At 42.7% G+C, this 27,318-nt stretch overlaps 4 protein-coding genes across 6 annotated transcripts; 1 reads left to right on the top strand and 3 right to left on the bottom strand.

Annotated features, from left to right (window-relative positions):
- Positions 1–71: 71 nt before the first annotated feature.
- On the top strand, positions 72–5,224 carry LOC148391344 (plakophilin-1-like). Its single transcript, XM_088389719.1, has 13 exons — positions 72–362; positions 1,463–1,539; positions 1,760–2,127; positions 2,232–2,373; positions 2,576–2,783; positions 2,979–3,147; positions 3,487–3,604; positions 3,709–3,885; positions 3,950–4,120; positions 4,258–4,411; positions 4,521–4,707; positions 4,786–4,870; positions 5,016–5,224. The coding sequence occupies exons 1-13, from the start codon at positions 167–169 to the stop codon at positions 5,088–5,090; spliced, it is 2,127 nt and encodes a 708-aa protein (XP_088245845.1). The 5' UTR covers positions 72–166; the 3' UTR covers positions 5,091–5,224.
- Positions 5,225–5,842: 618 nt separating this feature from the next.
- tnnt2b (troponin T type 2b (cardiac)) lies at positions 5,843–9,575 on the bottom strand. Its single transcript, XM_088388690.1, has 10 exons — positions 9,552–9,575; positions 9,447–9,465; positions 9,008–9,071; positions 8,811–8,927; positions 8,658–8,735; positions 8,433–8,534; positions 8,245–8,351; positions 8,076–8,166; positions 7,679–7,719; positions 5,843–5,985 (listed from the first exon to the last, which is right to left on the bottom strand). Exons 4-10 carry the CDS (start codon positions 8,907–8,909, stop codon positions 5,946–5,948), a joined length of 558 nt encoding a protein of 185 aa, XP_088244816.1. The 5' UTR covers positions 8,910–8,927; positions 9,008–9,071; positions 9,447–9,465; positions 9,552–9,575; the 3' UTR covers positions 5,843–5,945.
- A 3,397-nt stretch (positions 9,576–12,972) lies between these two features.
- Positions 12,973–15,158, bottom strand: tnni1b (troponin I type 1b (skeletal, slow)). 2 transcript variants are annotated; one of them, XM_088388695.1, is made up of 6 exons: positions 14,452–15,158; positions 14,235–14,347; positions 14,044–14,175; positions 13,509–13,598; positions 13,265–13,441; positions 12,973–13,198 (listed from the first exon to the last, which is right to left on the bottom strand). In XM_088388695.1, the coding sequence occupies exons 2-6, from the start codon at positions 14,241–14,243 to the stop codon at positions 13,097–13,099; spliced, it is 510 nt and encodes a 169-aa protein (XP_088244821.1). In that variant the 5' UTR covers positions 14,244–14,347; positions 14,452–15,158; the 3' UTR covers positions 12,973–13,096. The 2 variants fall into 2 exon arrangements, with proteins under 2 accessions (XP_088244821.1, XP_088244820.1); XM_088388694.1 differs by having other exon boundaries at positions 14,235–15,158.
- A 118-nt stretch (positions 15,159–15,276) lies between these two features.
- csrp1b (cysteine and glycine-rich protein 1b) lies at positions 15,277–17,797 on the bottom strand. Of its 2 annotated transcripts, XM_088388692.1 has the most exons (6): positions 17,635–17,797; positions 17,211–17,320; positions 16,606–16,774; positions 16,207–16,336; positions 16,030–16,123; positions 15,277–15,965 (listed from the first exon to the last, which is right to left on the bottom strand). In XM_088388692.1, the coding sequence occupies exons 2-6, from the start codon at positions 17,317–17,319 to the stop codon at positions 15,889–15,891; spliced, it is 579 nt and encodes a 192-aa protein (XP_088244818.1). In that variant the 5' UTR covers position 17,320; positions 17,635–17,797; the 3' UTR covers positions 15,277–15,888. The 2 variants fall into 2 exon arrangements, with proteins under 2 accessions (XP_088244818.1, XP_088244819.1); XM_088388693.1 differs by lacking the exon at positions 17,635–17,797 and having other exon boundaries at positions 17,211–17,339.
- Between the last annotated feature and the right edge of the window lie 9,521 nt (positions 17,798–27,318).

Raw genomic sequence — 27,318 nt, 5'->3', positions numbered from 1 at the left:
AAAAGAAAAAAAAAAAAAGTCCAACTCACTGCTTGTCAATAAGGGCGCGGTCTGGCGAAGGTGCGCCTTCCTTCCATCCCTCCTCCCCTTTCCTCCCCCGCCTGTCAAACTGCCCGACTCTGCTCATTCATCCCCGCGTCTCGAGAGCCTCGGATCTTCCGTCACGATGGCCGGCGCCCATCCGCTGAAATCGGCCCTGTCCATCAGCCCCGTGGACGACACTTCTCTGGCCTTGCCCTCGGGGCACCAACAGTATCGTTCCGGAGAGCAGCGCGTCCTGGAGCAGGTGCAGAGCGTGCAGAGGACCAGGTCCAGGCACTCCAGCAGCAGCAGGACTGGCTCAACCTCTTTGTCTCCGACCAGTAAGAACTTAAATAGCAATGTGTTTAGTGTTGCATAAACTTGTGCCAATTGTGCTAATAACAGTTTATGAATTGAGTTTTTTGCTGTAAAACCGACAACTTGAATTGGATCATTTTCCAATGCGTCAAGCATTCATTTGGATTTCAATCAGAAGGTCAGAAAGCCCTTCTGATATTACTCATTGCGTTATCAGTCCATAAATCATATTTTATTTCATGTATTTTGGCACCCACAGTTTTCACTCTGCATTTATATGACTATCGTAATACGTTGCTGTAATGTTTTATTACTTTATTAGTATTATGGAAAACTGCAGTCAAGTTTTGTTGTACAGAACATTTAATACTAATCTCAGGTTGGCACCTTTTTGTAACAATCTTATAATAATCTTTTTGCATCTTATTTGTTGTGATGTTTTCATTTCAGTGCAGATACTACTATTGTAGTATTTACAATTCTGAAAATATTGCCCAGTGGTATTTTATAGTACATATTGTTAGTTTGGGTTCATATTTTCACCGTGTATGCCCTGCAGTCAAACCACCGATTTTATTTGACACAAGGAAAAATCAAATAATTGTGTGCGTCTGATCATAGTTGCGTGACCAATTGGTGTATTGAAGGTGGGTCCCATAAAAGTCATATAATAGCTGCCATAAACTCGACAATACTATGACCTCTGTGAGACTGTTTGGATATGACGTAAGCTGGAGGGTTTACACTTCGTAGTATAACCGTCCGTAAAGCCTGCTTGTGAGAAAGTATTGTAAGTATTATGTCACCATAATACAGACTAATAAGATAGCATGATTGAGACAGAATGTTACAGTTCTGTATTGTTGAATCTAGCCATTGTAACTATGAACAAACAGGTTTTTCAAATTGCTACCTAATTAAAATACCTACTGTCCTCATTTTGAAGTGTGCGCACCCTTACTTTCCAGTGTAAACTTCTCTGCAAGTCTTTAGATCTGCTCTCCCCTGCCAATTGTGTCTTTTAGGAATGTCGTTCCTCTGATTAGTTCTAAGAGCTTTGAACTCCAGAGATAATGATTTTGAGGTCATATATCGGTGTAATTATTTTTCTGTTTCACTTTAGGCCCTTTCAATGATGAAATGTTCGAGTCCAGCATGTCGAAGGGAAATGTCTTCTTTGGGAATGGTCAACTAAAAACTGTGAGTATGTCTAGATTTCTGTTGGCGGGGTCAGGCTTTACGGTTGTTATTTTTTTCACAGTGGGGGTGGGGGTAGTTATGGTTAGTAAATAACTTTTATGGTTATGGGTAGTGTGGTTGGAGTTAGTAGTAGTTGAAATGTATCATTCTCCATATGTTATGTCTGATATCCAAATGCATGAAAACGCAATCCAATTGTTCTCCTGTTTTCTCCCTCCAGCTCCCTGTTGAGAAAAGCCTCAACCGCCACTCATACAACAACACAATTAGCGGCGCTGCCAAGACCACCAACACCTTTCACCGTCGCTACGCGTTCGGCTCCACTTCCGTGGGCCGGATGGCCCACAACCGCGACGAGCCTGACCTGAACCGGCAGCGCTCCATACCCGCACACATGGAGCCTCCGCATTGGGTCCTCTCCAACCGCAAAAGCTACAGAACGGAGATGCGCAGCGGCGGCGGGCAGGTCATTGGCACCAGTCAGAAATTCCGGACCAGTCCGCTTGACGTCAGTAAAACACAGTTCAAGCCTTTCATCGATGACAGTCTCACCAAGCAGAGCAAGCTTCCTAGCAAAGGGAATTCTGGGTAAGAGAAGGATACGGTGTGATTCTTCAACGCTACACAACATCCATGGGTTCGGTTTGGACTTTCGGATAAATGTGAGACAAATTTGGTTATTGTACTCGCAGGTCAAGCGGAAACAGTGCAACGGCTGACATCACCATGAAGGAGGCTGTGGAATTCCTGTCCAACGAGGACATCAAATACCAACTCTGCGGAGCCTCTTACATCCAGCACAACACTTTTGTTGATGACAAAGCTAAGGAAGAGGTGACTTATCTCACTTGCTTGGAGATTAGCGCTATAGCTTCAAAGTTCACATTGTTATGTGAGTTGCCCAACACGGAGGATCTTCGATGCCTCACTCACTAATCCTAGCGCTTATCCTCGTAAATCATCTGTGAGTTGCAACTAACGAGAACAAGCGTCATGAATGCATGCATGATTAAATACTATAAATCTTGTACACCAGGTGCGGAAGTATAAGGGGATCCCTCCGCTGGTGGCGCTGCTGAACAGCTCGAACCCAGATCTGAGCCAGACGGCCTCGGCCTCCCTGCGCAACCTGGCCTTCAAGAACAACGACAACAAGGAGGAGATCCAACACTGTGGCGGCGTCGCGTCTGCTGTGGCTCTGCTCCGTGAAACTGACTCCACTGAGATTCAGAGGCAGCTCACCGGTACAACACATATTTCATCCTTCCTGTCAATCACAAGGCAGCAATTCCAAGCGGTGTTACGTTTAACTACAAACAAGTGTTTTCCCAGAAAGTAGGCCAACGACAAAACGTGAAAAAGTCAAGCGCTTTGAAAACTTTCCAGATCCTCTGTTGAATATTTTAGGCAGCGACGTGATTGATATGGCCCCTCCCCAGGTCTTCTATGGAATCTGTCGTCTGCTAACAGCCTGAAGACGGACCTCCTCAAGAGCACGCTTCCTGTCCTAATGGAGCGCGTCATCCTGCCTTACACCACCAGCCCAGAGCGGGGCACGGCCAGCGGGCCCGATCAGGAATCCTTCTTTCACGCCACCAGCTGCCTGCGGTAAAACACTTTCCCAATCAACCATTTTGTTGCAAAAATGACGGCAATGCATTTAACCCAGAGAGGATCATAAAGCATCAACTCGTGCTTCTAATCAAATGACTATTCCGTAGTTAGATTATGCAATGCCTGCAAATCACCTTTTTCTTATCTAGGACGCAAACCTCGATAAGATTTTCACACTGTGGCAGACAAATTTGCACATTAGCACTTTCCACAATTTCACCTTTTGGCAGTAATATTTGGGATAAAAAAATCCAGAGAAGCTTGCTATGCTGATTGTTGGGTGTGGGAGATCTCGTTCATGAATGTTACGTGTTTGTTTTTGGATTGTGATAGAAACCTCAGCAGTGCAAAGCAGAGCAACCGACAGACCATGAGGAAATGCCGAGGTTTGGTGGACTCCCTGGTCGCTTACCTTCAAGGCTGCGTGGATGCTGGCAGGACAGATGATAAGGTGATGAAGTTACATGGAAAAAGTCAACACCAAATACGACAAGATCATGGTCTGATCATTTCATATATGCCTACCCCAATTCAAATGAGCGTTTTTCCAAACAGTGCGTGGAGAACTGCGCATGCATCCTGCACAACCTCACCTTTGACCTGGAGGCCGAGGCACCGGCCTTGTTCAATCGCATCACGGCGCTGGCGAAGCCCGTTGGCCCCGTAGACAGTCAAGGTGACGCCGGGCCCATCACCTGCTTCAGTCCGCCCAGCAAAAGCTCAGACAACAAAGTAAGGCTCCGCTATGTCCACAGAATCAGCTCATCCAATGACAAACTTCCCCTTCTGTGTTCAGCACTACTTTGATTTCCCAGTGGTAGAGGACCCCAACCCGACTGGGGCCGGCTGGCTCATCCACTCCAAAACCCTGCAGAACTACTTGACCTTATTGGGCTCAAGTCATCGGGATGAAACTCAGGAGGCCTGTTGTGGAGCTCTGCTGAACCTCACAGCCCAGGAAGGCATCGTAAGCGCCCGACCGAGCGTATTGAACATTTAGTGGCCTCCCTCATTGCGGTTTATCGCTATCTCACGTTTTTAAATCCATTTTTTTATTATGGGGATGGAACAAAAAATTGTGCAAACAAAACAAGTTGTGTTTAGGTTTCCAACGTCATGAGCCAGACGGTGGTGCAAAAACTGGATGGCCTACAAGTAATCACCCCGCTTTTAAAGTCAGACAAAGTCACCCTGCAGAGGAACGCAGTGGCCTTGATGCGGAACTTCAGCAAGAACCCCAACCTGCAAGGCATCTTGGGTGAGAAATCTCATCAGTGCCAATTTACTATTTAGTAGGAATCCACTATGAAGGCAAATGAAAACATGCTGAACCGATAATCTACAAGCTTGAAATTTTGTTGTGGCAGCTCGCAAAGTGTTGCCTGACCTCCTGGGCATCCTGAGCGCTGGCACCAAGGAGGGCAACGAGTCTGACGACACGCTGGCCTTGGCGTGCCAGACTGCCAACTTCCTGGTGGCCAAGGAGCCCGAGAGCGCCAAGCGCCTGCTAAATGGTGGCTTGATCAACTCACTGAAGGAGCTCAGCGAGAACAGGCTAGTAAAAAAAAAACTTTTTGATCGTTAAGGAAGGAAAAATGCTTGAATGTCTAACATTTGCGCTTGATCCCTTAGATATTTTCCCAAATCCAGCAAGTCGGCATCAGTGTTTCTCTACCAGCTATGGTCTGACAAGGACATCCAGAACCTCCTAAAGAGGGTGAGTTGGGCTCCCAGCTTCCACACCTCTCACTGGTATTTGTGAGAAACAGCTGCCTGGATTAAGTTTCCAGGAATGTGGTAGCGCAGGTTGCATAGGAGGCTTTCTGCAGAGGTTGCACTGATTTTGACTTTTTGTCCTGCAGCAAGGGATGACTAAATCATCGTTCGTCAATGACGTCACCACGGCGGCCCACAAGTCGGTACAAGTGATCGACTAGGACGCAGGGGCCCGGTCATTCTGTGCGTGCCGACAACCTTTCTCATTTCATTTTGTGTTCTTAAACTCTAAAGTTGGATTGGTGAGTGATTGTTTTAAAAAAATGTCAATAAAGTTTTCAGGGTCAAAAATTGACTTCAGGTCACTGGCCGTCTGGCCTTCAAAGGCGACTGCTAAATATTTACAAGTCATCAATGCTTAGAGAATAGTTTCAAGTTCTTTAAAGTATTCTCCAAAAAGACTTTTTATAGATTTTAAAGAACTGAAAATATTCATTTGTTGAATTTGCTTACAGCTATTTCAATCAAAAACATCTACAGAAGTAAAATGACATTTCAAGAAAGGTCCTCATATTTGATAGCAGCTTTGTAATTGATGCATCCTTTGAACCCGGGAGTTTTTCTACTTGAAAATCTTCCCAGGGTGTCTCATAGAGTGGCTGTTTGGGCGTGACTGCATATGCATGCCAAAAGAACAAAAACGATGGTTTTTTTTTTTTTTTGGGCGCTTGTCTGGTTTACAGGAAAAAGAAAAACAGGTCTCTTTACTTTGCACACCTGGCCGATCTCTTAAGTTTTGACTTGAGCTTGATGATGTTTACAATTTATGAGGCTTTATTTAAAACACATTTTTTGCACTCGTACAAATAGAAGAGTCTCCATGGATGCAGCCTATAAAAATCATCTTGATTTGATGTTGCTGTCTTTAGAGGCCCTTAGCTCCCACAAGCGAAAGAAACTTAGACACAAAGGGTCTTTGTGACACTTTTATTCATGTATGCACTTTATTTCACATTTATGATGACATTTTTTTTCAAATTAAGGCAAATTATGATATCTGTATATCTGTGTTGTGTTTACTTCCTCAGGCCTCGCTTGCTCCTTCTGCCCTTTGAACTGTAAAAAAGCAAAATTCAAATAAGCAGAGGTCAGGGAGCGCATTACACGGGCAATGTTGTTATGATTATCCCCTCCACTAGATGGAACCGACACTACTTAAGCAAGAGTTGGGTAGGCTGCAAACAATTAAATGACAGTTGAATGCAGCATGCAAGATGTAGGTTACGGGGGGAAAAAAAAGTAGGCTACGCACGTTCCGTTAGTGCTCTCATGCATTCGTTTTATTTTGTTCATTTAAAGTACATTCCTGAAACTACGCGTTTTCATTTACGACACAGCACATATGTTGTGCGTAAAATGTGCGTAAAATGTTGGACTGCGTGGCAAGACATGACTGTGGAAGGAGATTCCTTGGGCTTAATTGGCAACAACGTTATGATCTCCGTGATTTCGGGTAAGTCATGATATTTTTAATACTATTGCACTGCAGAGTCTGTGGTCATTTGTTCTGCACTGTCACTGACAAGCAAGTTCCCGAGTTGAGGAACTTTTGTTGTTTAATGTTGGCTGTCTCTTGAAATTCAAAGCTCTACGCTGTTGAGTGGTGCTATCCATACTTAGTTTATGTCTCTCTATCTTTACCTCTCTTATGCTCGGCTAGGTAGTAATTGTTTTTTTTGTGTGTGGGTGTGTCGCACGCACATGCACGCACATGCACGCACATGCACGCACATGCACGCACATGCACGCACATGCACGCACATGCACGCACATGCACGCACATGCACGCACATGCACGCACATGCACGCACATGCAGGAGTCGAGCTCATAGTGCCTGGTGGACAGCTAAGTGTACCACTACACCATCATCCATCCCCTTTGTTTGTTATTGTGGACAAGACGGCTTTTCACGAGACACAATGTTGCATCAGTTGCTTAACAGACATCAGTCAATCATAGATGTTTAGATGCTTACTTAGGATTCCTACCTCAAGGTAAGATAGGATTTCCTAAAATAAGATTCCTAAACGCAGTTGGGAGTTGTTTTCTATAATACCCAACTGGAAAAAAAACTTCTCTCCACTCGTCCTATCTTAACTTTTGAGTTTTCTGCAGTCCCCTACCAATTCTGACATGGCAACATATGTCAAATGTCAAGCAATCAAATAAGGGAACCGGGACAATGTTGGCATGCCTTGCTAAATATGCTGAGCTACCTAATATTACAGTTGACAACCTATTGTCATTCTTAGCAGAGATTCTTTTTTATAGCCCTCTGATCCTCAGTCACTTCGGGGCACCCATTTTTATGCCCGTACCAATTCTGCGTAGCAACAAATGACCTCATATCTAAGTAAGCTCTGAGCGAAATAGTCAGTGTATGATTGGTCTGAGGGGGATTCCAGCGTGATTTAAATGACGTTGGGGTCGTCAAATGATCTTGTTGCACTTAAGATCTCCCAGCTGTTATACCTCATCTTCCCGGCCCCCCCTCCCCTCAAGTTATGCTTGCGTTTGTCACACACCCTCACTTGAAGCACCTTTTTGTCCCATTTAAGCCCTCACGTTGACCACTTAGCAGGCTGGCAGCAGACTCTTGCAGCTGCTTTGGGGCCGGCTGCCTTTTTAAGACCCCCCCCCCCCCTCCCCCCCCTCTCCACATTGTTTATTTGGATATAAGATCCATTGAGCATCTGTCGATGTTGATAGATTATTTGTGTGGAAAGCAGAAATATTGACTGTACTTACATTTTCTGATGGTCACTGACGCGGTTCCTCAGCACGGTCACCTGCGTTTGTGCAGTCAATTAATGGCAGTTTAATAAGGCACAAAATAGTACAGATAAGATAAGAACTATACTACATACTAATGAATTTATTGCAGTGGTGGCTTAAGATGAGTTTAATTTGACCACCCTCGTAACTCAAATCACCTGTAACGTCATCTTTCCATAATGTAATGAATGGAGATGCCAATAAAAAAAGAAGAAATAGCAATCAAAATAAAACAATGGCATAATTAATTCAAATTAAAAATAATAACAAGCTGCTCGTTTTGATGTGCCTGCCTTGGCCACCCTAGGGGCAGTATAAGATAAGACATGGCAGAGGATTAAAACAATAAAATGATTGATTATCCAATCACCTCATATTTCTGCTTCATGTATTTGTACTGAAGTTCAAACTTCTCCGCCTCCAGCTGGCGCAACCATTCCGTCAATTCATTGGCCTTTTCCCTGCATAGACACGAGCATATACTGTGTACATGGATTGATGGATTGAATGACGATGGATTGATTGATTGATTTCCACACCTGAGTTTGTCCTCCCTCAAGTGATCAATATTTAACTCCTTGCGACGATCGTTGAGGATCTTCTTCTTCTTCTCTCGCTCCGTTTGTCGCTTGGGTCCTGTCTGCGTCTGACGGAACCCAACCAAAGTATTAGGAACACCCAATACATGTCCGAATCAGGATAATACAACATAATGATGTTGTGTTACTTTATAGCCAGTGAAGCTCAGGTTGCTCAGGATCATCTTCTTCCGGGCATCATCATCGGCTTTCTTCTTGGCCTCTTCTTCCTCCTTCCTTGCTTTGTCTTCCTGAGAAAATACAATGTGTTTTTTTGCCCCAAATTGAAATAATCAGTGTCAATTAAGAATCACAGTGACTCTTTTGAGGTTATTTCCAAACCAAAAATGCAGAGTTTGACAGACTGGACTTACGGCCATTTTGTTCTGTCGTTCTTTTTCCCTCTCCGCTCTGATCTTCATTTGCTCGGCTCTCTCGGACCGGCGTTTCTCCTAAAAAGTCACAAAGGGCAGCAATGAAAGCGTGTTGATTGATGACAGCACAAATACTGCGACGACAAGCCTCACAATGCGGTCGGTGAGGCTGAGGAGTTCCTCTTCCTCCTTCTTGCGCTTCTCAAAGTGATCCTCGATCAGTGTCTGGAGCTCCGTCAGGTCTTTCTCCATACGCTTGCGGTGAATGTCCTGAAAGACATCAATCAATCAATCAATCAATCATACATATTAGGGTCATTAGAGAAGAGCCATCAATAAGTTCAACTCACGTCAAAGTCCACTTTTTCCCCTTCTGGAATTTTGGGGGCAGCCAAACAGGGGACAAAACCAGGCCTGACCACAAATTATAAGCAGCAAGAAAAAATAGAAGAATCATTTTAATATGTTCCCCAAAAATAGTAATACAGTATATAGTACATAAAATATTTATTTGATTATGAAAACATGATTATGAAAATAATACATCATAAAACATGTCTAATATAATCTACAAAAACATTTGATAAATGATAATATAAATTAAAACAAAATCATTTGTAAAAAATATTAATTTAATATAAATATAAGAATATACATGAAGCAATTTAGTAGTAAATCCTGTACTAATAACCAAATATATACATATATTAATATTTAATTGTAAAATTCTAGCAATACGACTACAGCACACAGTACTCATTTGTACACAAGCCGTATAAACACACTTACTTTGACTTCCTCTTGCCGTCTTTCACAATGAAATAAAAGATGGAAAAAAATGTTTGAATATCGGCAATATAAAATACATCGTATGATATAGTTATTTCTCCTCACCTTCTTCATGTTCCTCTTCGCCATCTATAGAATGTCAAAAAACCACTGGTTAAAAACCATCTAAAGGTGCAGACCCCCTCAAACCTTTTGGAGACACTTTCTGCATGCAGCAGTCTGTACATACTTGTATGGTATCTTGATAGGCACTTACTTTAGATGTGGTTAAATGAATTAATCAAATGAATTAAGCAGTGCCTAAGAGGCATTTATTTGTAATCGGAGGACACTGGCTTGTGCAGATCTACCTCCATCTACCACCTCCTCCTCCTCTGCAACCTCTTCCTCCCCTTCTGTGCAAAGCAAGCATGAAAGTTAGCAGCAAACAAAGCAGCGTGATTATTTGTATGATGACAAGAAGAATGGAAGCTTGTCCATCGCGATCAGTGCAATGAGCCGAGATTCTTGACAGTGCTGCCTTCTGTTATTTCCCTGCAGCAGTTGCACTTGTGGTCTCTTGCACTTGTGTGGTCCTCATGGGGGTAATTCAATCTTTTGGACGCAGGTGCATGGGGCAAATAAGGTGGCCATTGTACCTTTTCAGGCTTAGGTTCTGGGAAATAGTTCAACTTGTGCACCCTGCGGAACAAGTAGGGCAGTGATTCTTCAAGTTTGGTCTAAGTACTGGTTCCGATTGAGATGTTTAGACTGTGCAGTTTTATTGAGCTTTTTTAAGAACTATTATTCAGTGCATTAGAATTATTAAATAAGTGCAATGGATTTACAATTAATACATCTATGTAAAGTGAAAATAGATGTTTGTTTGGCACACCACAGAGAAGAATAAAGATTTTACTTGAGAGATTACTAGAAGTCCTTCGTCATGCTGAAAAACAATAGGTGATTCGAATTTAGGTTGTTGCATTCTATTTGGTTACCACTAGATAGCACTGATGAATACAAACATTCTACGCACTTAATCTATTTTTCTTCCCTTATTCTTAAGTGGTGTTAATATTCACACTGTGCATAATGTTACAAGTGCTTACTTAGGTCAGAGGTATTTTTAGAAATAAAACGTTGTTTGACGAATGCTGAAACATATGTAAGATGGAGGATGCATCCAGCGAGGGATAAAGGTCAACACGGTGGACAGGCACAGCTGCCCGTACAGTGGCAGCAAGACAAAATAGCAAAGGAGCACAGGGAAGCCAACGGCTTAGCACTCAGGCGCGGTAAGCATCGGGCTTAAGTGCGTAAAGCAGCAAAAGGAAAAAAAAAAAAAAAAACGCAGGCATGAAGCTGACCGAAAGGGTGAGCGACCTTTACCGTCTCAAAAGCACCCTGAGGTTGCACAACAAACAACCGCAGATTACTCAGTAGCTAAAGAAGGAATTACACTTAAGACAAATATTCAACTCGTTTTGTCGACCTGAATAGTTGAAAATATGTATCACTGCCTTTTTTAAACAGTTTTTTTTAACTTGGTCCCTTTTGTTGTTGCTGCACAGTATAGAATATGTTCTCATTATTAAATGAAAACTAAGAATGTACAATTTGTAGTTATATCATCATTTTTACAGTTTCATTCAATATGGATATTTTATTATATTTGTTATCTATAAAATACATGATGATGATAGTCAGTGGCAAAGGGCTTATCGTATTTTTCGTCATGTTAATCGGCAAAGTTTGAGTGGAATCAAGCTGACTTTCAACTGTTTTGTCGACTTTTTTATGTGTATATTCCAAAAATGACATTTATGATATCAGACTAACGACATGCATCGTTTTGCATATAGCACCATAGGTGTCAATGGACTTACGGTCTTCCCTGCAAAAAAATACACACACACAACACAAGTAAGGCATTAGTCACCCATGTCCCCGTCATATCATCGCACCGCCATGTTGTCTCGTACTCACTCGTATGACGCCTCCTCACCGTCAGACATATTGCAGCACGACGAGACCACTTTTAAAAACCAGACCAAAATAATCATTTTATGACGAAAAAGAATATCACACAACACAACAACTGCATACTCACCGGACGCTCCTGGAGATGTGGAAGAAAGGGAAACGCTCCACGCTGTCCCCCCGCCCGACCCGGGTAAGCTTTTAAACCGGGCTCAAAATCACATGGCGGCACAATGGCGGCCGGCACATACCTGCAAACAGATGGCTATTGAAATGTACATTCTCGCTGGACGTGCTTTGACTATTTTTACACTGCAAAAAACCTGGACGTGGACACTGAGGGGGGATTAGAAGGTGGGCTTAGTGAGATGTGTAAACTTACTCCGGTGGGCTCTCAGGGGGCCCCCCCGTCCTGCTTCTTTGATTTGCAAGAAGTCTTTTATTGTGGCCTTGGTTCCTGAACGTGTGCCACGGTTGTGTAACCGCCGCCAAAAGTGGAGTCATGATCCAATGGCGAGTCCCTTCGTCAGGCCATCTTCAACCTTTGAAGAACGCCGAAACACAGCTGCATGTGAGAACCTGTCAGTCAGCTTAACAATGCCGCTGATACCCATAGGGGGTAGTGAAGGCCCAGAGATGGACGGGTGCACATGGCGCCATCCCTTTTACACTCTTGCGTACTTTTTTATAACACCGACACCTGCTGTATGTGGCCTTGTAACAATACAATGTAATCTTATGTGTTTAAAATGCATCTCGATAAGGAATCAATAATGTTATGAATTTGTGTGAGAGAGGAGGATTTGTGGCGAGTTAAATACATTCAACCCCTGCACACATGCAGATTTGTATATTTCATCAGATTTAAAGCATTCAGTAAAAAAATATGGAAAGGGACAGAAAAGTTTGTATTGGTTAAAAGGTGGTCTCCATCGTCCGTCTCTAAGTAATAACAAGTTGAAGCCCTTCTTTTATCTGGTGGTCGACCGATTAAGTGAGCAATCAGGAGAAAGGTCTGCCAGAACTCCCGTTCCTCTGTGGAAGTAGGAGAGCCTTCTAGATGGAAAAATAATCTCCGTGTCAATCACTCTTTGTGTCCAAACACTACTGCTACTGACGTTGACTGTGAGTTGACATCACCACCCTGTGGTCAAACTGAAGACAGGCTGAGTCTGTAAATGAGATGAACGTACTGGCTATTGGTCCTGGAGAACCGTAGTTGGACATCTTCGCAGTAGAGACGATATTTGCATACCATCTTTAGATCGCCAGATGCGATATTATAAGCAGCATTCGAACGACTGACCTCAATTTCTTTCAACGTTCCCTGATATTTCATTGTTGTTGAAAATTCAGCCTGAAGAAATTTCCTGCACGAGAGATGAATTTTTCCATGGTGGCATACTTTGATGACTTGAGGGGTCAGAGCAAGATAACGGTATAGCTCAAGCTACCTAAGTAATCACATCTGCCAAAGAGGCCTATTCTAACACTCTCAAGTTAAAAGCTTCCTAAAGATGATATCCGATTTGTCATTTTTTCGTGCTGTAGAACTTAAGGCACATTGTGAGTATGTTGTGTTTATTATATTGGCAATGAAAGAGAACACACAAATGCTCGATGAGCGCTCAGCGTATCGCCGTCTGCAGGACTGAAACGAACTGAGATGGTTTATTCAGTAATGAGATCTACTGGGCAGGAGCCTGGGCGTCAAACATCTTCTTGCGTCCTTCCATACCCGACATGGCCTCTACGTTCTTTCGCCAGTCGCCCACTTCCGCCGTCTTCTCCTGTAGAAGATACAATCAGCTTGGGACTTTTTTTCAACGTGTATTCTTTTTTTCTTGTACGCTGACCTTCTCCGTGTCTTCCTTCTTGACTGACTTGAGGTTAGCTCGCAGATCCAAGGACACTTTGTGCTTGGAGCCCAGCAGCGAGCGGAGGATGGCGTCGGCCGACACCCTCACCCGCCGAAGGTTGGGTCGCTTGAACTTTCCTCGCAGGTCCAGAACCTTGATGTTCAAGTCTTTGATCTAAGCCACGCAGCAGAGAAACCGTGTAGAAATGGAAGACCGTGGACATTGTCCGTGCAACCTTTACCTCTCGGGTATTGTGCGTGACTTTAGCCTCAATGTCGTACCGTTCCTCATCCACCACGTCGATTTTGGAGTGCAGTTCTTCACAAAGCTTCTACATAGACAATACAAGAATATTACTGCATGGATACATGAATGGTCTTATTGGGACATTTCCAAGGGTCCCTTAAATTCCGTCTTCTGGGGATCTGGCTGCTACCAAAATATTAACCAAGTATAGCTGGCGGAGGGACCAACACAAAACTCATTTTGGCTCCTGTGTGGGGTTTGCGTGTTCTCCCTGTGCCTGCATAGGTGTCCTCTGGGTATTCCGGTTTTCTTCCACATTCCAAAAACGTGCATGATAGGCCGTTTGACCTCTTCAAATTGTCAGTCGGTGTTGAGTGTGAGGGTAAATGGTTGTTTGTCTATGTGCCCTGGGATTGGCTGACTACAAGTTCATGGGACCAGTATGCCTGCGAATCAATGAATGAATGACTGAGTAGATGGGCCAAAAAGTTTCAGGAAGGAGCATTTGAACATCTTAAAACAACAAGTACCTGCAGTTCCTCCAAGCTCATGGAGTTGATATTTATGGGAGGTGCTTTTTCCTCCAGGTACTTTTCCTTCTGCTTCTCTTTCTCTACCAGTTCCTGTTCTAGATCCTCTTTGGCCTTGGCCACCATCAAACTCTGCAACACAGTAATGCTTGACCTCCTCCATGTTTACACACACATCATTGAACCCTCACCTTCAGCATGAGCTTGCGAGAAGCTGAGATTTTAGATTTATTCTGCAAGAAACAATAAGGCAGTCAGTGCGGTCGAACATGCTGAACACCATGTTGAAGGTCTTACCTCAGGCCTGGAATGGAAGCATTGGAAATGAGTGTCATCACAGTGATTATGTTTCTTAATTGTGCTCTAAAAATGAACACCGATGAGAGACGACAATCAACAAACACTTACGCTTTCTCCGGCATCTTGATTATCTGAGTTGATCCTGAAAGACAAAAATAACACCTTTTGGGGCCCCCCCAAAGGATCTTAATACACTTTCCACTCCAGAAACATTCCAGCGCATTGATGAGTGTCTGGCCTTTCCCAGAATGGAACTGTCTCCCTCGGCGGCCGGGTATTTATTGAATCACTCACGCCTGGATCTTATCGTACGTGCAATACGGTTTGTTTATTTTTTGCGCGTACGCTTAGCCTGCATTAGCATGTCTAAGTTGTAAAAATGTCTGCTGGGTAGCATCAAGCTGTCAACTGAGCCGCCATCCCTTGTACGCACCCTCTTGTTTTCCTCATTGCATTCTTGCAAACACAGACAAGTGATGGCAGACATGACACAACAACATGGCAACAATTTGAAAATATATTCGCTCTTCTGGGAAAGTTTCCCAAAAACTCGATCACATAGCCAATAGATGAAGCCTAACTTAATATTATTATTTAGAGTAATCCACAGACTTAAGTACATTTAGAAAAATCACAATGAAAAACTATAACAAGCAAAACGTTGTACAGAATTTCAATGGACTATCTTGGGACTGACAAACATTAGTAATATGTTCCATTTAATTTAAAGGAGTCTATATTTGATTCAAGGACAAAAATGTTATTAGGTCTTACATACCTTTTGTGAGAAGATGAAGTGAGATAGCAAGTGATGCGTGGAAGAACAGCAGGGGGGATATTTATCCCTCACCCGCCTTTGTCCCTCCTCTTTTGCTTGGTTTCAATGCATGCACACACACACACACTGCTCCCATCAGAAATGAGAGGCGACACTGACATGGATACTGCATGTTTATTTTGCGTGTCGCCAAGCTGGCATTCAAGGCAGCAACGTCACAATCAATAAAGTACAAGTGTGCTCGGATGTGGCCGCTGACCTCTTTCTGTTTGCTTCTATTCTGCTCACACACATGGCTGCAGTGAAGATCATTGCTTATCAAGAAAAAAGAAATGTTATGGCTAATTTGTTTGAAAGCTTTCTATTGGTCTGTAGTGTCACTTGTGCATTTCTAGCAAGGGGCGCATCGGGACCACTTAAAAAAGTAAAGAAAGAAATATTCATGATATTTCCAGAATAAAGTCACGGTCTAATTTCTTTTTGAACAAAAAAAAAATCTAACGTTAGGAGGAAAAAAATTAACAATAACATTACAACCATAATAACGACATTACTTTGGAAACTTTGTTACACAAACAATTGTATAGACCTATCAAAAATATATAATTTCTCGCTCAGCATTCAGATATTTTTTCTGTTACTGTGAGTCGTCATGTTTTCAACTTTTTTTCATATAACTTCTTTTTGCCCCCAGTAGATTTTCCCTTGCTTTGTTTTTAGCGTGTCTGCAGCTAGAGCAGCGTGATGAACATAAAAGACTTTGGACTTCACTGGGAATGAGCCAGAGCTCCAGCACCCTGACCAAAACCAAAACCCTTTGGTCCAAAGTTCTTAGCGTAGCAACCTGTGAACGCATAGCAGAACAATTTTGGGAGTTCCAAAATTCCAAAGATTTAATAGTGCTGTACCTTTACAGAAGATCTCGCCGTCTCTGTCCGCCACAGTGGTGGACTCCAGTCCCTTGCCGCAGTTAGCGCAGCGGAAGCAGCCTTTATGCCATGACTGAGGACAGACACAAAAAGTCCAATCTTTAACAAAAAAAAAAAGACGTGTATTGAATTTCTAAAAAAAGAGATCTTCCTTACATTGCCCCCTCCAATAACCTTCTCCGCCGCGTACACGGTTTTGCCACAGCGTGGACAAACATCGGAGCCTGCAGCTTTCTTGGCAAACTTGGAGGCGTTGGGGTTATTGGTAGGATTGTGCGGACATTCTCTATCATGAGAATAATAAATATTACAATATTATCACAAGTGGAAATAGAATAGAATTTTTTTTCTCATCAAATTAAAACTTTTGTAATATTTTTTCTCATTGGTGAATGTTCGCATGAATATAATTATTCTCTATTATTCCAACTTTATACCTTAACCCTAACCCTAACCCTAACCCGTAAAACTTAGAGAAAAGATTTTATTCTCCTAATTTATTCACTACATGAAAATAATAATGCATGCAATGCATTAGGTAGGTTTTCTACTTACACCGGGGGCTTAATTCCAAGTCCCTCTCCCGTATCCATGCTGAGGGTCCCCGCTCCCCCGCCAAAGCCGTAGCCTTTCGGCCCATACTTCTTGCCGTAGCACGACTTGCAGTAGATCTCATCCACGTGCACAGCCACTGTTGTGCTGTCCAAATTCTTCTTGCACACCACTTCCAATGCGAGGAGAGTCAAATGTAAAAAATAGAGAAAATGTTGCGCAAGTGTGCACACCCTTTTATAACTGGGGATGTTCAGAATTAGATAATCACAGTTAAACTCATCACAAATTAAAACAATTACTCAACTTCCCTCAGTTAAATTGCCTTGAGCAACTCCAAATAAAGTTCAAATGTTCTAGTACATTTGTTACCCATCCGTGTATTTGGGTGATGGATTTTTTCGTGATGGATTTCAATGACGTCAAGCCGAAATGCTTGAGGGTGAGTGTGTGTGCCTTCCCCTTCCATAAAAGGACAACTTTGTCACATGTTTCCAGCACACCCATATAAGGACTCCAACGTGTCAATGCAAACATTTGCTTGCCCAAATCCTCCGCATTCCACGCCAACACTTGACTGTCATCATCTTATGTGTAAAGGGACTTACTGCACAGGAAGCAAGATTTATGCCAGCTCTTTCCTTCGCATTGCACTTCCTCTGCAAAGTAGACCGTCTTCTGGCAGCAGCCACATTTGTTCCCCCCTCCGAAAGGCATCCTGCGTACAAGCAGGTTAACCGTTCAACTATACCTTTAAATGGAGAAGAGACACTTTTGGAGTATGTGAAGAATAGCTGGAATACACTCGGAAAACACGTAGCCTCTCACCCTGCAAGAATGTGGAAGGATAATCTACCAGTTCGTCCTTTGTAAACAGGACATTCCTTGGCGCTAACCAGGTCAAGATAAAGTATCCCAGAGCAACAGAAATGTTGGAATAAAACCACACTTTGTGACTATCTCTTCTTTCCAGGAGGTCGCAAACATCTTCCAACATATTTTGAAAAGAGAGAAGTTTAAGATTAAGTTTACCTGCTTGGATGTAGTCTCTCTTGGTTCACCTTCACGAAAGATGTCCACTGAGATTAAGGCAAAGACAGAGTAGCTCCCAGGACACTGAGCTGATCAGGGGAGGAGTTAGAGGTGTGTGTGTGTGCATGCGAGTGTCCAAACATCTGAACAAGATGCTCGGCCACCTCATCTAGCTCCTCCTAATATGGAGCAGCAGTGCGCGCCTCCGGGCTTCTCACCCTATCTCCAAAAGAGAGCCCGATGGCCATCAGACCGATACTGGTCGCACAGGAACCGAAGGAACCCAATCATGGAGCTCCATATTTTGTGTCATGCCTCACCAAGGATCTATTTGCCAGGGACAAGTAAAGGTTTGCTGCAATATTTTCTGTCTGGTAGCGTAACTTTTCTCTTGTAACATTAAAACTATATCTCAGAACATGATGACTTTTTTAAAACCATGAAAGAACCACTTTGAAAGTTGCTCTGGATCTTAGCCCAATCTAGCTGAAATTTAATAGAGGCCCACTGCTGACATATTTTAAAGATAGGCAGGAGACCTTTCATTTTTTCATTTCGACTGTATTTGTATACAAGCCATAAAAAGACAATTTTCCATGTTCTATCCCTTTATTTTGCAGGTGGACCAGCTTGCATGCACGCTTCTGGGAGGACTTGCTACAAGCTGCTGGAGCAAGTGATGCTACCCGCTTGTGTCCTCCTCGCTTCAAGCATCATGCGAAGAGACAACGGCGGACTCAAGATGTCTATTTATAGCCAGCCTTTCGGACAGGGCTCACCCTGGCTTCGGCGCTGCGTTGCGTGGCCTCGTCTATGAAAGCGGGAGAGAGAGGAAGGAAGAGGGGTGACAGGCGCTTGGTGGAGTAATCCGGAGAAAGAGGAAGACGACGGGAAGCAAGACGCGATAAGGGGCTGCAGGCACGAGCAGGATGCACGCCACGTTCGCCAGCTTCTCTCCTCTCTGAGACTTAAGCGGAAGACAGGGCAAGATAAGACAGGAAGAGGTGAGTTGGCACTTTGCTTCATATTTTTATTTTTATTATGCATTTGCAGATTCAACCTTGAACAATAAAACGCTTTGCAAAGACAATAGTGCTTACAATAAGACTCTTTGGTGCACACAAACAAAGCACAGCTAGTTTAATATCTTTATGATTTTGAATTCAGTGGTTGATATTCAAATTATTATTACTCGATTATTTGTGTTGTATTTGTAGCCATCCATCCAGTTTTTGTAGAATGTTTCAGGGTCACGATTACTATCCCTGCTGACTTTGGGCATGAGGTGTGGTGCATAGAGACAAAAAATATATTTGTTTTCAATGCCTTTCCATATTTTAACATCATTTATTTTGTATGTATTTTAAATTATTACTCTTACCATCCATTTTAATTGTATACTTTTAATTATTCAAATAATTTGTAGATACTCATAAAAATCGTAACCAATTCATTTCAGTGACAGTTGTATCCCGTACCGCACATAGCCTCATGCAAAAAAGTAAAAAAATATAAGACAACTATTTAGTACATACAATTGAAAATGTGAATTTTTTAACGATTTTGCTACAAAAGAGGTCCCTAACAAGTTTCCCATGGTGAGTGCCAGGTGATTCCCTAGGAATGCTGTACGAGCTTTGATAGATGTAAACGCATGCAGTGATGTCTACAAATAAAATGTTGCATTTTGATCATTCTTTCCTACCTTGTTAAATCATAATTGATATAAAATGAGACATCAATAACATGAACGGTTTCATCACATTTATGAATAGCCTTAATTGTTAATCCAAAAATATTTTAATGACTGCTTCATGTAATGCTTGCCTGTGATTAGTTATAAAAATTCTGTGCACTTGATTGTGGAGCAATGCATTTCCACCTATGCGTCACTAGAGGACATCCGTGAGAAGACTATTCGGCACGCCCTGTATTTCTGTGCATGTGTGCGTATGTGTGTGTGTGTACCGAATTATCCAAAGTAGGACGTGCAGGCAACTGTGTGACATGCATAGTTACTAATTAGATGAAAACGATACAACGAACAACGGGAAGAGAGAGGAACTTTGTTATCAGTCGGTGCAGTCATCTTCTTGTACCTGCCGTGTGTGTGTGGGTTTTTTTATCTGCACAGCAGCCCTTATTAACTTGTGATTGTGTTCCCCAAGCTTGGGATGTAATATGACAGATAAGGATTTGGATGTGTCAAGGTCAAACTCCGTCTGCGCTGTGTGTGTATATTGCAATCATTTATCTGGATATGTGAGACTGTAATCCTCTTTACTTATGACCAAAGGTTGGCAAAGGTCTACCCACAAGGAAGGCAATTTTCTCTAACGTGCAAGACGGACCAACCAAAAGGCGCCAATACGCCTCTGGCTCGCTTCACACCAGTGTAGGTGTTGCCTCATGACTCGCGGCTCATGCTAAATTTGGTTGTGGTCCATCTGGCGGCTTCAAAGACATATTTAATATATTTCAAAATGCCAACATAATATATGATATTTAATATTTCTTATATACGTAAATGGAACCCTTTTTGGATTTGGGGGTTATTCAAGACAAGTGTTTTTGAGATCATTTTTCTTGCTTGAGACAATTGGCAAATTTTTCTTTTGACTTTTAAGTTATATTTTGCTTTATTTACAACTTATATGCAGTACATGTCGACCGAGTCTCTCTTTACTTTTGTTGTGTTTTGCCCTTGAGGGTGGTGCTGAGGGAGCCCAAGCAGCTCCAAAATGAGACCGAGCTCCAAAATGCGCCATTACAATTTAAATGAGACCAGTTAAACGGTTCCGGCTGTGAGCAAGACGTGCTGCCAAGCCGCCGTGCGACAGACAGATGGACAATTGGCTAAAATTAGGAACCTTTTCACCAGGTGCCATTTATAGCTCTTGGAGGGAGCGGTCCAGTTAGCCTGGGTTGGCATTTATAGCCAGGGTGACGGAGGATGCGGCTGACTAGAGTGTGCTTATACAACCAGAGAGGAGAGCACCTCACCCCACCCCAAGGCTACTGAAGGATGTCCCGTCAAGGGTGGAAAGAAAGACTTGTCGGGAGGATGCTTCATGATCGTGCCATTTGTGAGCCTGCCTGGTAAGTTGTTGTTCTTCTCTGCAACTTCTTGTAATGCATTTGGCTGGCAGTCATTAAATGTGTAATTGGATGCAGGGGCAAGTCCTGTAATGCACTTCTGTATCTGTATGAGGATGTCTGCTGACTCATACAAGCCGAGTGAGCTCCTCCAGGCGCTTTTCAGCGCTTTGTTTGCAATGATAATATTTACATTTTTTATGAAGACACTGATCAAACAAAAATACTGCTTCTAGTGTTTGCAATTTTTCAATGATCACTTCTACAACATTTCTAGAATTGCACAATGTCTTACCACAAGTGAGCAATTATTAGAACAGTCCGGCACATTATTCATGTGGTCCTCACGCCCCACATTGGAGACCCCTGGTCTAACCACTGTTTCACCATATTGCCTATGTTGTAATAATGTCTGACATGCTTTTGTCAAAATACTATCAGGAGCATGAATTATAGTACTTAATATACGACATCTTTGTTCTTGGCTTGCTGAATTTTTTTTTAAGAGATTGGCTCTGTACTCGTGTTTGTTACAATGATGACCAAGGGTGATATTAGAGTTGCTTTGCATCTGGCCGACAAGTGTATGTGGGTCATTAGAAAAATCAACTCCACTGTTATGCAACAGTAGCCTATCTTCTAAATACAACACTGCATCAGTCCTGCTTCATGCAAAATTTGCAATCATTTCGTTGAAAACGTATTCATGCCACAATAGCAGCAGCTGAATTGGCTGCAAGTTTAAATGCGTGGTGTTGTTTTTTTACTTGACTGTGGAAATCCTTGATCAAACGAAATCTGTGTTGACTAACATCATACAATACCATCATCAACAAAAAGCAACATTTTTTGTTAACACTGTCTAGTCCGCACATGTGTGTGTGCGACCCCGCCATGTGTTTTGCAGACATTACTTCCTCACAGGCAAAGCTTTTCGGCCGACGGGAAAGGAAATGAGCAATGTGGGTTGCTATAAATAAAAAGTGGATCAAAAAGTGTTGAGAAAATTTAATGTTCAACTATTCTTCTAGAGCAGGAGGCCAGGGAATAATCAAATTTTAATACAACCTCAATCCATGCCACGTAAGATTCAAAGAGGAGAATAAAGCATGAAATGATGCAGCCAGGTTTGCTCATTTATATTTCAGCACAAGTTCTTTTTATAGCATTGAGCAAATGGACTCTTCTGAAGTCTTATGAGCTCCAGTAAGTGGATCCTGGTGCAAGTATCTTTTTTTTTTTTTGGGATGATTATAGGTTTCCTGCAGCCACCGCTGCTCATTGTGCTGTTTCTTTTGTCCACTAGTAGAAAAGGTCACGTTTGATTTGCATGCATAAATATTATGTGTGTATTAAACTGGAAGCCTTAGCTCTCACTTTCAAATAGATAGCATGGATGCGGTTTGTGGAATAGGACGCGACTAAGCCCCCCGCCCCCATGTACATCTTTGAAGTGTCACGGAGCGCTGTGTTTGCACGCCGCGTGAGCCGAGCCGTGTCACTCACTCCCAGCGTGTTTCACACACCCGACGAGCGTGCCGTGACTACATTCCAACCATATGCTACACATGTGAACTGTACATTGCTTCGTTGTGTCATTTATGACGTCCCCTCAAGCAAGCTGTACAGTTTGATCCACTGGTGAGTGTGTCGCTGGAGTCCACAAAGGCATGGGCTCCAACCGTCGTTTATTGTCCCACTTTGTCAGCAAGTCTGCGGTCAGAAAACGTTCCGTCTGTGGCCCAGACGCCCCCCTTTGCACCGTCGCCATTACTGGGCAAACCATCACCCTTATTCTTACTAAATAATCCTTCTGGTGCCATTTTGATTTGACACGCTGCCACTTTGTCCCAAAAGATTCCAAAAGTCATTTTAAATGTGAGTCAATATCACCACAAGGTGCTTTCAAGACTTCTGCATTTCACCCACAAATAGTGGTGCTTTTCCACTCAACTCCATATTCATTGTATGAAGTCAATGTTATGTTGCTGCAAATGCATATTGACTCACGCTACCACACTTAAAAAAATAAATAAATAAATGGCAAGCAAAATATGTGAGCTTGTTGACAGGATAATTATATTTAATAACATTTATAGCTAATGATAGTAATTGAATGAGCATGTGGTGCAACTTGTGCAAGCACAGGCAGAAGATGCAAACTCCATGCAGGAAGGCCGGACATCTGAACCGTTGTGCTAATAATGAGCCCATTGTTGCATCAGTTACAATAGTCTGGCTGCTCATGGATCCGTTTTGTTTTGTCTTTGCAGGCATGACTTGCTCAAAGCAGCAGCTGGTTGCTCATAGTTAGCATCAACACCAACGCAAGATGCCTTTCTCCAAAGCGGACTCCAAATTGCCATACGGTGGCCTGCCAAATCCCACCACGCACTTCCAGCACTCCACAAGACGACTTCCTTCTTGTTCCTCCGGATCCTCCGAGCTGCTGCTGAGAGGTTCATCTCTGAAGAACTTTGTGGAGCAAAGTTCCGCCGTGTATTCGCAAAGGAGCACGGCGGCAGCGACGCGGCGGAGTGATGGAACGTGCTCGGCTTACAGCAGCCCTCGCGTTCCCAAGAGGGAAGCCCCTCGTTCAAAAGACACATTGGACCTCCGCACGGGTGCCCTTAGAGACCTTCAGCTTAGAAGGAACACAAATAAGAACTGGACTTTTGGAAAATATCGCCATACCAATATGGACAATGCTCAGAGTGTTGACAAAGCGATTTTGTCCCGGAAACATTACTCCAAAGGAGACAATAGGAATGCAGAGTCTTTGGAGAGAATGGGGAGCTTCCAACGAGATGTGAGGAGCATCTGTGCTTCCAAAACCAAACTTCCGGGAAGGGTGAACATGGTCGCACCCTTCAGGTACAGGTGAGGAACACGATATTATTGTTGGAACAATTACTGGGAATATAACTTCAGTCTTAGGAGTTTTTGCCCACCCACCAAGTGGATAATTGCAACCAACATAGTTTACGACTAAAGAGCTGCTATATTCCAGATGTTTTCTTCGGCAACTGTTTTAATTGGACTATGATCAAAATGTTGTCATTCAAAAAATGATATTTTACTGCAGGTGTCAGGCTCAGGAGGAGCCAGAGGACCTGAGCGACTGCTCCTCAGACTCCATGGAGGTTTGCTGCGATGATCTCGGTGAGTCCATCCATTTTCGTTCGTGCTTATCTTCATTTGGGTTGCGAGTGAGAGTTTCCCAGCTGACTTGAGGGCAAGAAGGACGGTGCCCGTCGCCACTGGTCACCAGATGATTTTAGGGCACATATAAACAAACAACCCTTCATGCTCATGGCCAAGTTTTGAGTCCTTAAATGTCACAACTGAATTTGTCTCCCTCTCGTGGTATCATGAAACAAAACATTTTTTTTTTCCCCTTGCAAAGTTCAATGAGGTTGTTAGGCATCTTTCCAGCTGAGCGAACGCATCGCACACGGGCTGCTTGTTGTCACAAGAGAACAACTGGCAATAAAAGCTTCACTCGCGCCACTGTGCATGCCCCACACCTGTTATATGCATCAACCGTCCGTTCCGCTGGAGTCTTTACTTGCATGCAGGAAAAAACATCTCGAGGTCTTTGCCCAACTGTCAGCACGAGTATATTTTATGGTCTCTGGAGAGACATCAAGATGCCGTTTGCTGCATAAAAAGTGTAATGCAGGGAGTTTTTCTGCAGAGGTGTCAAAATAACCTTGTACTTTTCACTACTAAAGTATGAATGTATTAGCACACTGTGTTCCCTGGCTTTAGCAGAATCTTAGTGGATTACTGTTTATTAATATTCAGACAAACTACAGAGCTTTTCAGGAGCTTCAAAAATATGTATTTTTTCATCTGACACAGTAGTGCCTCCTGGAAAGTTGTGAAAATGGCTTATTTTTCCACCAATGGACACCACTCATGTTGCTTATGCCTTGCTTGAAGTTTTTCCTATTGAAATTGAATATATTTTAGAAGTCTCCAACATGACCACCACAAAACTTGATCAGAAGCACCCTTTAGATAGTTTTACGAAAAAAATAATTGCTAGCGCAATGAAGTTCTTGTTTTAAAAGACAATTTTAGACATGCTGGTTTAAATACATGACTTTGTGGTTTAGAAAATGATATCATAGGATGAGTTGGACCATAAAAAAACAACAACAAAACTATATACTTCTTCTTGATTATCATAATGATTGAGATGCTCCCCAGGGAGACGCCAGACCAGAGACTAAGTGTCTCTGAAAGAAGGCTGGACAGATGCAGACTTGAGTGCTTTGATGAGCGGATCAGCTTTCATGTCATTTTAGTGTCTCACCGCTCTTGTTTTTTTCTTTTTTTTGTAAGCAGATGGACCAAAAGCAGGGTTGTTTTTGAGTTTTGAAAATAGAGCAGCAGTATGTCTTGCCATGAAATGGCTTTGTGCAATGATTGAAGCACAATTTGTGCAGCAAAATTGATTTTACACGTAATTACTTTTTGATATGTATTTTTGGAGGACTGGTGGCTGGTTTTCCTTCCGCCCTAACCCTCCTCTCGTACGCTGAATTTCAAAGGAATGAATGGAGCCACTTCCATTAAATAGCAAACAAGTTTGCTGTGTCCCCTCCCACAATGGCGCAAACAACCCTTTCTACCTTCCCTCATATACCAAAATACCAAAAGAAAGAAACCACTATGTTCAGAGTTATAGTTTGGAACGAAAATAACATCCCTTATGTCAAAACCCACCCAAATCGGATCCAGAGTATGCATTTAGCAGAAAAGTAAAGTATATGGAAAATATCTGCCTCAACTTTCGTCAAATCAGGTTGCAATTTGTTGTGCTTCTGTAGGATCTTATTGCATTTTGAGCTCATAGCTGCTGACGCATGACACAAGCTTTGGCAGTGGTGCCTGCTTTGCGAGCGCCCACGTTTACTCACATTTGGTCTTTGTAGATGTAATGATCCTACTCTCATACACGCAGGTTTTCAGCACACTTCTGATCTTTAAGCCACAATGTCGTCACTCTAGCATCATCCTTGCAGCTGAGCGCTCCGAAAATATGACGCATAGCGCTCAGGGAAGGCCAGCTGTGGAAGAGTCCGTCCACACAAACATGATGATGGAATCAAAGCCAGATGTGAAGGAGAGCAGGACACTGTTTAAATGTTTTTCCTCATCAAGTTCACATCTTTTTTTGCAGAAAATGGCTTATGGGAATGTTGATAATTTTATCGACAACGTTCAAGGCGATTATGGTGTTGACATCCTTATTTGTATAAATCAAGCATAGCATGACTTCCTTTCTCGTGATGGCGACAGCTCATCTCCAAGCAAACAACATAGACGGCTTGTGCAAAATTAGCCTGATGGGAATTAGTCACCGAAGGATTAGTTTACGTTCTCGCTATCGCTCTTTCAAAACAATCACGCTATTGAGCCTACAGTGGGTGTGGATCCGTGACCTCTCGTCAGGGCATGGCGAGCGGACTTGAACGTGTTCCCAGAAACTAATTGGCAGAACAAATGCAATAGTCCGTGTCTCTTCCTGGGTTGCCATATTTAAAGAAAAGCATCCATGTGGATTCGGAGCCTGCTGTTGCAGACAGTCTCGGACTTTGTAGCGACATAATGGACAACACTCGACTTTGTGTTCTATAAAGTTCTTTCCCTGCACACCATGAAAAAGCCCAGTAGCGTTGTGTAAGCTTTAAAAATGTTTTTTTTTACATTTTACATTCTGTTTTGTTATTGCTGACTGGGTGGGTGGAATCTTTTACAGCATTTATATAGTTGGTTTTGGCTTGAGTTTGATTTAAAATATGCTCCCCTGCTTTGATTAGGTGATAGACTTTTTATGTAGGTCTGTATCCTATACACATTTTAATCATTTGGGCCATGTTGAATATAAAAACAATTAGACTCAGTTGATAGAAAAGTCATCTTTTTACACGTCAATACTTACTAATATACGTTATGTCAGGAATAACCAAGTACACTTACTGCTTGTTTATATGCAGTATTTTTGAAAAAAGATACAACTGTGTGTGTCGCTGTCTGTAAAAGCTAAATATAACTTTATTTAGAGTATTTACTGTACAAGATTACACTTTTGCAAGGGACGCTGCCTGCGTTTGGTCTGTGGTTTCTGTGTGCAATGAGGTCTTGTGTCAAAAAGAGATGCGGGAGTTCCCATGATGCACTTCTCCTTGTGAGTCGCCCTCTGCGTGCTGTTTTATGTGGAATGTTAGGATATCTGAAATGTGGAATATTTTAAAGGAGGATTACATTCATGTGTGAGTGGAGAGACTGCATGATGAACTCTGCGGGTGTGCGACTGTGCGTGCGTGCGTGTGTGTGTCTGTGTATTTAATTACATGTTTCATATGCACAGTTCCATATGTGGTTATGGGCGTGTTAACTTGCTTACATTGGCACATGTCACTTGCTGAAGACTTTTTCAAACCGCTCTATTTTTACAAGCAGGGAATAAAAAGCAACAAAACGTGACTAAAAATTTCGGCCCACTTCTACAAGGCATCGTAGTGCATGTGATTAGTGTAGTTTGTGTTGGTAAAGCTTTGCTTCAGTTGTTGGATG

This window comes from Syngnathus floridae, chromosome 11 (assembly GCF_059516105.1).
Source record: "Syngnathus floridae isolate MCC-2025c chromosome 11, RoL_Sflo_1.0, whole genome shotgun sequence".
NCBI lineage: Eukaryota > Metazoa > Chordata > Actinopteri > Syngnathiformes > Syngnathidae > Syngnathus > Syngnathus floridae.
Note: the sequence above shows the minus strand (reverse complement) of the source record. Positions and strands in the feature narration are given on the sequence as shown.